This window comes from Triticum urartu, chromosome 5 (genome assembly GCF_003073215.2).
Source record: "Triticum urartu cultivar G1812 chromosome 5, Tu2.1, whole genome shotgun sequence".
Classification (NCBI taxonomy): domain Eukaryota; kingdom Viridiplantae; phylum Streptophyta; class Magnoliopsida; order Poales; family Poaceae; genus Triticum; species Triticum urartu.
In genome coordinates, this window is record NC_053026.1 from 599,525,342 (window position 1) to 599,534,114 (window position 8,773).

Sequence of the window (8,773 nt, forward strand, 5' to 3'; positions counted from 1 at the left end):
AGTGAAACATGTCCCCTAACCATGGGAGAAAGAGAGCTTAATATGTTTTTGGATACTACACTAAAAAAGCTGCTCAAAGATGATGAGCTTAGATGGAGGCAAAGAGATCATGAGAAGGATTTGAAAGAAGATGATGGGAATACTAGATACTTTTAATTGAAAGCTACTAGAAGGAGAGAAAAAACTATATTTATGTCTTGCATGGAGATGGAATGGAAATTTCTATAGAAGCATACTTGGTTACACATGTCATTGATTTATAATGATTTGTTTGGTGAACCTGAGATCACCGCTGTCAGTATTGATGGTTTGGTCTATTCCCAACTGAATGACGAGGAAGTTTTTTCAACTGGAGAGTTCAGTACGGAGGAGATTAAGAAGGTGGTGTTTGGGCTTAAACATAACAAGGTAGTTGGGCCTGATGGGCTACATGTTGAATTTTATAGAGTTTTGGGATGTGGTCAAGTGTGACTTGAATGAATTGTTTGACGCTTTCCATAGAGGAGAGCTGGAGATTGAGAGACCGGTTCATGGTATCATTGCACTCATACCTAAGGTATTGAATGTGGACGTGATACTGAATTTTAGTCCAATATGTGTTGCTCAGTGTTAGTTATGGAATACTAACAAAGTTAGTGACTATTTGGAAGACTATAACAAAGCCTGTTTTTAAAAACAAATCTTGATGATCAATTGTTTCTAATCTTTACTATCTTTCGAAAATTCTGGAGCATATTGTAGAGAAACCAAGACAGAAGAGAAACTGAGGTTGGAGTGTTGAAGATCAAGGAGGTGTTGCGTGAGACGTTTGACAGAGTTTATTGATGGAATCCTCTGGTTAGGATGGTCTACGGTTGATTCTACCTTGGCATGCTCCTGATTGCAACATTTTTATCGATGAAACTTGATGTATATTTACTGGTCTGTGATTTCTAGAGCTCATGTATGAGTGTTGCGTCATGTTTGTTCTGCCTGCGCGCAGCTGGCTGTGGTAGTTGCATGTACATGCCTACGGGATTAGCTACATGTTTTGTATCTTTCTATTTCTCATACTTACTTTACAGAACTGTGGTGTTAATTGATGAGGAGGCTCATTTTTTCTAAAATCATTTAAACCAATAATATACGAGTCATATGTCATCGAAGCTCTACATCTGAAGCTTAATTTCTACACCACCTTAATGATTATTCATTTGCCGGAACGAATAATCATTAAGAAACACCTTGAAAATCTAGTACAAATTCAACACTGCAATTTGTGTGACGCATAATTCACACCGCCTGTCAAATTGATGGTCAAATTTCTCTCGGAAAAAGAAAATGATGATCAATTTTGAAGCTTAAAATGACTGTCGTGTATAAACCAAGCAAATATTATTACTATTGTTGCTGTTGTTGTCGTCATCGTGGACGTCGACCATACACATTTAAATAATGCTGTCACCATTTCCGAGTTTGAGAAAAGAAACAGTATGAAGAAAGATAAGATAAGCCATCATTCCCGAGTTCGAAAACAAACAAACAAAAAAGATGAGCCATCGGTCGTTAGTCATTCCCCAGGAAATGAACAAGCGATACAGCCATGACCAAGTCAACATCGATCGAAGGGTGGGCCTGTTGTGGCGGCAACACCTGGGACCCCGATCTGATCTGCCGTGAGCGACCGTGCGACACGGCCGCGCCTCCCACTTTTTGCGCTCTCACCGACCATATCAATCTCCGTGGCCGTCACAGGTCGGTAACCTCGCTGGGCGGTCGGTCGGCCGCCTGATGATCGCGCCACGCGAAATATGCCAAGGGACCCCCTGAGCTCACCGATATTTGCAGGACCAGGCTCGTGCGGTCCGTCCGGCCGAAGCACCCGGGCCCTGATGTCTAATTAGCTCACAGCTCAAGTGCTCTTCCCACTATCTGGTGCTACGCAGCGCGCTAGCAGGAGCTCACGTGAGGCCACGTGTAGTAGCGTATATTAACTGTAGTAATTACTCTTCCGTAGTCAACAACGCATACTGTATTTAGGGCATCGCATCTCACAGCACACACTCCACCAGCAAGAGTATTTTTTTTTTGAAGCTATCCACCAGCAAGAGTATTACTCAGTGGAAGCTCTCACGCTCTGCCTCTGCCTCTCTCTCCCCACGACGCACCGCCCCGCCCCGCACCGGCCGGCGACGAAGCCGGAGCTCCGCTCCCGACTCCCGAGACGATGTCGGCCGCCGCCGGCAGCTCCTCCTCCTTCTCCACTTCAGCGCTGCGGTACGTGTCTGCTCACCTCCTCCTTCCTCTTCCTCCCCCCCCCCCCCCCCCCCCCCCCCCCCGGTCGCTGCCGGTTTCGCCATGATCTGTCACAGCAGGGGCTCGATCCTGGCCGGATCGAGGCCAAGTAGCGCTGCTTTAGATGTGTAGCACCTCTCCAATGGCGCCGGTCGCGTGATGCGAGAGGTCCCTGCAGTTTGGCTGGCTGCATCGTTTCTCTGCTCTGCTCCAGGGCTGAGAAGCACGCGTTTACTGCAGTGTCTGTGTCCTTTTCTTCGGGAGTTCAGGTTGGGTATTGCAGAAGGCAGGGTTAAGGTCCCTAGATTCGAAAACATCATGCTGCATGTTGCTACTGAAATGTTGATGCTCTGTCAGAGAATTAGTAGAACAATAAATGAAACGTTGATGCTAAACAGAAACAGAAGCATTTTTTTTTTACCTGTTCTGTTTTTGACAGCGGGCGCAGAAACATTGGGCTTAAAGTTTGTTAGAAGAAGTGATAGGCCACATGTAGCTGGGATGAGCACTGGGGGCTCAGCTGGATAGCACAGTAGTAGAGCCATGGTTGTTTAATGCATGCTAGGAGTAAGATTATTATCAGTATGTTTGCTTGCTGTAACTTTGATTGCTTTGCTTTTTTCTAACCAAAGGTTGGAAGGAAAGGTTGCGCTGGTCACCGGTGGCGCTTCAGGTATCGGCGAAGCCATCGTCCGCCTCTTCAGACAGCACGGCGCCAAGGTTTGCATAGCGGATGTCCAGGATGAAGCCGGTCAGCAGCTCTGCGACTCCCTCGGAGGCGACCCCGATGTCCTGTTCGTCCACTGCGACGTCACTGTGGAGGAGGACATAAGCCGGGCCGTTGATGTGGCGGCCGAGAAGTTTGGCACCCTCGACATCATGGTCAACAATGCCGGCATTACGGGCGACAAGGTCACCGATATCCGGAACCTCGACTTTGCTGATGTCAAGAAGGTGTTCGACATCAACGTGCACGGCATGCTGCTCGGCATGAAACACGCGGCGCGTGTCATGATCCCGAGCAAGAAGGGGTCCATTGTCTCATTGGCGAGCGTTGCTAGCGTGATCGGAGGGATGGGGCCTCATGCTTACACCGCGTCGAAGCACGCGGTGGTGGGTCTCACCAAGAGTGTGGCATTGGAGCTGGGGAGGCACGGCATACGGGTGAACTGCGTGTCGCCGTACGCCGTGCCCACCGCGCTCTCCATGCCGCATTTGCCCCAGGGGGAGCACAAGGGTGATGCAGTGAGGGACTTCCTGGCGTTTGTGGGCAGTGAGGCAAACCTGAAAGGTGTTGATCTGCTGCCTAAGGATGTTGCTGAGGCGGTGCTCTACCTGGCGAGCGACGAAGGGAGGTACATCAGCGCGCTCAACCTCGTGGTCGACGGCGGATTTACATCTGTGAATGGCAACCTGAAAGCGTTTGAGGACTAGTTGAAGATTTTAGCTGCATTTGTTACTTGGTATCTGAAAGCATTTGAGTACCATTTTCTGATTTGCCTGTTTTAGCATGTCAATAAGGTGGGTGATCATGTGTAAAATTTGATAATTATTCTATGTTAGTGCTTAAGGACAGTGTTGATTATTATTGATATTACTCTGTTGAACCTGTGAGATGTGACAGGAGCTTGTATAACGTTCAGTTAGAGTTTCATAAAGACTTCTGTGCCAGTATATCTGCGGGATAGAAACCATTGAGCTTCAAAATTTGAGTCAGAAGCCCTATCAGTTCATATATGATTTTCTCAGAATTTTTGTGCGTGTATATGATAACTGAATATGTGTACAGAAATGGATTTCCAGAGTTGTTATAATGTGTGTTCAGTTCAGAAGAACCTTGAGGCAGGGCCTGTGGTACAACAAACACTAAATTTCATTTATGTCGACGCCAAGAAAGGCTTCTGTCAAATGTATCATCAGTATCAATCACTATATGACACCACACAACAGATATGCTGCTGTCAGCAGTGCTCTCTAAATAGACACTGCAATTATCTTATACATCATTGCTGTTGTCAGCAATGCTCTCTAAATAGACACTGCAATTATCATGTACATCATTGCTGCTGCAATAAACCACTAAGAATTATTCAATATCTAGCCTAGCGTCTTCGTTATCATCAACCGAGGGTTGAGGCGGAGTTACAAAATCTGAATGAGAAACCAAGGGATTGTCCAAGTCAGCGACATCTTTGTTATCTTCAGAGCTGTTAGAAGCAGCTGAGATGGCGTCACCCGATTCTGAATGTGTTCTGTCCACATATGCTTCGGGTAAGGAGCTCTCGGCCACATCAGCATCGCCGTTATGCCGAGCAATCAGATCTTCTCTTCTGACAAAATTAAGTAGAATCCCGTTGGTGGTCCTTCCAGGTTGCAGCAGATCTCCTTCAGACACAGCAATGCTGGTATTGCTATTGTTGCATGACTCTGTTTCAGAAACCTCTGTGCATCTATCTGGACCATCTGGTGTAGTAGCTCTAGAAATGTTGGTTGGATATGGATCTCTAGGAAATGTGGGTCCTGTGAAAATACCTGCATTGCCACCCTCTATTGTATGAACCCCATCGAACTCGGACTCAATCTCGAGATTCTGGATAAAGTTGATGAACTGGTCAGCTGATGAAGTCCTCATCAGAGGCCCACCACTCCTGGTCCATGAGTTTAAGTCGATGGTCTCTGATTCGCTCTCACTTCCATCATGTGACATCTGACGAACATGATGAGACGTGCTTGACGCACCATCGACTCGAATAGTACCTTGGTGATTGGATGAAATAGCGGCCGCGAAGTGATCTTCCGAGAGAGATCCTGACGAATTCTCTCGACTGATGCAGCTCCATGATGGTACCCTCCTTGGTGTTTTGACTCGAACATTGTCGGTATATCCCTGGGAAGAAGCTGCTGCCCTTTCAATGCTTCTTATTAGCCTTCGTTTGTGGTTGAGGGCTGCTATGGATTCATCCAATGCAAGTTCAATTGCACAGTTTGCTCTGATCGCAGAGATCTTCTCCCATGTGCACCTGCGACCCTGGTTGGCAGCCATTTGGAGTTCTGGATATGTTGGGTTTTGTATAATCTTCAAGTACTGCAAATTTGAAAGATGTAATAAGGTGGACAATTTGAACCCAAAGGACCAGCATTATTGCCTGTATGAGCTATGAAGATTTTATTGACAGAAGTACCTGAGCTACTGTTGCTGGCATAACCATGGTGACATCACCCTCCCAATCCTGAGCAAACAACTTTGCAAGCCCTCCCAGTGGGAGGCCAATTTCTAGAACTTGGTTACATCGATACTTCACCTCCATCTCAGCAAGTCGAGCGAGCTATACAAATTAGATCAGAATTAGACTTGGTAATGCAACAGCTATGAATTGAAATTTGGAAGGGATTGCAATGTCTAGTGTTCAGTGAAGACATGGAATCACAAAAACAAAGTTCTTAGGTAAAAATAGGTACAGATGTATTTGCTACAGAACATTTTCTGGATGTCCTCACACCAAATAACACCAACTCCTACCATTAGCCCTTCAATGCTGCCAAGATATTGCATATATTTAGTAGACAGATCACAGATGTGCATTGTGTAGCAACACGTGGGAAAATGAGCATCTTTTGTGCAGGAAAATGATGAACTAGTATTCAAGAGCAAAAGAGCAATTCTAAATTACTTGCAGAAAGAGCTGAAGTCCTGCATGCTAAGATAAACCACACACAAACTATTATTAACTTAACATAATTAAAGGTCAGAAACAAACCTTTCCGGCAAAGCGGCCTCCATAAGCTCTGACGATCTCCTTCATTCGGAGGAGTGGAGAGATGTGAGGATTAGTTTGGCTCACAATGAAATGATTTACATTGAACAACTCCTTCAGTTGCATCATTGGCAAATCCATCTCCAGACTTCCGTCCCTCCACCGGCGCTTTGATGCTCCAGGACCTTGTTCTGGATCTGTGGCAAAGGGCGCATGGAAGGGTACTATGTGGCCAAATCTATCCTTTGCCATCAGCTCCTGAGCTTCAAAGAGGCCCGGGAATGCACAAGAGGCAGTTACAGCACTCCAAATGACAACATGTGGTGATGTCAGGTAGTTGAGGCAGCGCGGTGGCTCATTTTTTCTAGGAGAGCAAACAGTGACCCCAAGAACACGGCCAGTTATGTCATAAGCCTCTTGAAATGTTAAGTTACTTGTGAGATCCCTCAAAAGCCTTTGCATCTGGCTAATGTCATGAAGTGCACCATAAGTCATAACCCGTTTCGTCACAGCAAAAACTCCACCTATCCTATCAAAGAACTTCAAGATCTGTAACGAGTCTATGAAGAAGCTCTCAATCTCAGGCCATGTCCGGGTAGCGACAATTGAGCATATAATGGAACCAACACTTGATCCTGCGACTATCCGAGGCAGAAGCTTATGTTCAACCAAAGTTTTCACTACACCTACATGGAAGGAACCGAGTGAAGCACCCCCACTTAGGAGTAGTGCAGTCCTTCCAAAGGCGTGTCTGGTTTCCTGAACAAAGGCAAGCTTCTCCTCCAAAAGTAACTCATCCGTATCGGATTCACAAACCATTTTCAATTGAGTTGAAACCTCATCAATGAAATCTTTTATAAGTCTAGGCACCTGCATTACAATAGATCAACCGTGTAACCAGAATGGAAGATAGTATAGTTAATTAAACATTTGACAATGCATAATTTTGAGTTGAAAACAGTAATGAACCTTGTTATAGGTTTGTAGCATAGAAACATTCAGCCAACTTTTTTTATAGGAAAATTTGAAAATGCCTTCAGCATAGATACTAAGAAATGGAAGACAGTATAGTTATTTGAGCACTTGACAGTGCATAATTTTTAGTTGAAAACAGTTATAAACCATGTTATTGGTTTGTAACATAGAAACACCTGGCCAACCTTTTATATAGGAACCAAGTATAAGTGTATAACATTCGAAAATGCCTTCGGCATAGATGCTAAGAATAAACGAATGCATATTTAGATACTAGTAGAGAATAAGAATGCAATGACCCAACATATATGCATATTTAGATAATGGAGAATCAAAAGAATGAGATAATTGATTCCTATACTTTCTAAATCTAGCCATTTACCACAACCTTGGTATAGAAAAACATCTTGTAATAGAACAGACAAAAAAGAATGAGAGGTGCTATCATGTCGAATACCTCCAACCTGCCTTTGTGCAGCTCAGGATTACACATGTTCCCCAAGTTCCTGACGAGATCGCCGCGCATGCAGAAGACCACGTCCCGGAGCGATCCCTCCTCCCTCCGCCGCCGGAGCTCGTCGAGCCTGCTCCCGATGAGCTCAACGTCGTAGAAGTCCGACTCATTGACCTGGTCGGACATTCTGTCGAGCACCTTGGCGGCGCGCACCCACTCCTCGTACGTCCCCGCGTACCGCATCGCGCTCTTGCAGAGCTGACGCCGGCGCGCCAGCGCCAGCCGCGAGCGCGCCCCGGAGAGCTTCCTGAGGAGCAGCCCGAGGAGCACGACCGCGAGGAGGACGCCGTGGGTGTTCCTGAGGTGCAGCCAGGACGCGGCCATGGGCAGCGCGGCCCCGCGCGCACGCGAGAGCGCGGCGCGCGTCGCGGTGCGCGCGCGGGCACGCAGACGCCAGAGCGAGCTGAGCAGGAGCACGCGGAGCGCGGCGCCCCGGCCGAGGAGCGTCGACGGGCCGATCCTGAAGGGCCCGATGCTCGCCTCCCCGGACTCCTCCATTAACGGCTGAAATGAAGTCACTCGGCGACTCCGGCGAGGTCAGAAACTGGCAAACCCCAGCTCGATTTCAATCTCGAGCTGAGCTCGGTAGAAAAAGCGAGCTTGGATTATCAGCAGAAGCAACCTTTGTTCGACTGTAAAAAAATCCCCAAATCGTGTTGACCAACCCACTCCCGGCGGCAAAGCAAAACCTGATCTTTACGTGAAGCGGACAAGCCAATCGACGACGGAGCCTCGCGGCGACACGAAACCGAGCTAAAAGAATCCAATTTCGAGCGGCGCCGGCTACTGGACCAACGATCCCGGCGACCTAAATAAGCGCAGTGATCGCACGATCTCGCGTCGAGGAGGAGGAAGCGTGAGGGAAAGAAGAAGCAAGCGAGCAATAAAAACCCAATTGAAAATGGGAAAACTACTCCGCGCAAGCTTCCAATACGGGAAATCGGATCGCCTGGGAGATTATGCAGGAATATAAAATCTTCCTCGCGTGGAAGTGAAGGGGACTGGGACTGGGACTGGGCGAGGAGTGGGGCAGGCGTGGACGCAAAAGCCTCCGGCCAGCTATGGCTGCGGGACACGGGAGGCGAGGGAATGGGAATGGGAGGAATTATAATGGCGCCGCGACCGCGGGGAGGAGGATGACGGATCGGTCGCCGGATTTGATGATGGGTTCGTTGCTTTCGCGGGAAGCAGTTGGGTGGGGCAGGGGACGACGTCGGAGGCCGCAACGAGAAGGAAGAAATCGGGAAAGTGGCCG

The 8,773-nt window shown here is 47.5% G+C and overlaps 2 protein-coding genes across 2 annotated transcripts; one reads left to right on the forward strand and one right to left on the reverse strand.

Annotated features, from left to right (window-relative positions):
* Window positions 1-1,990: 1,990 nt before the first annotated feature.
* LOC125511092 (zerumbone synthase) lies at window positions 1,991-3,950 on the forward strand. The gene is made up of 2 exons (XM_048676377.1): window positions 1,991-2,256; window positions 2,907-3,950. The coding sequence occupies exons 1-2, from the start codon at window positions 2,207-2,209 to the stop codon at window positions 3,706-3,708; spliced, it is 852 nt and encodes a 283-aa protein (XP_048532334.1). The 5' UTR covers window positions 1,991-2,206; the 3' UTR covers window positions 3,709-3,950.
* Window positions 3,951-4,126: 176 nt separating this feature from the next.
* LOC125511091 (triacylglycerol lipase SDP1-like) lies at window positions 4,127-8,773 on the reverse strand. The gene is made up of 4 exons (XM_048676375.1): window positions 7,462-8,773; window positions 6,033-6,899; window positions 5,457-5,600; window positions 4,127-5,359 (listed from the first exon to the last, which is right to left on the reverse strand). The coding sequence occupies exons 1-4, from the start codon at window positions 8,014-8,016 to the stop codon at window positions 4,361-4,363; spliced, it is 2,565 nt and encodes an 854-aa protein (XP_048532332.1). The 5' UTR covers window positions 8,017-8,773; the 3' UTR covers window positions 4,127-4,360.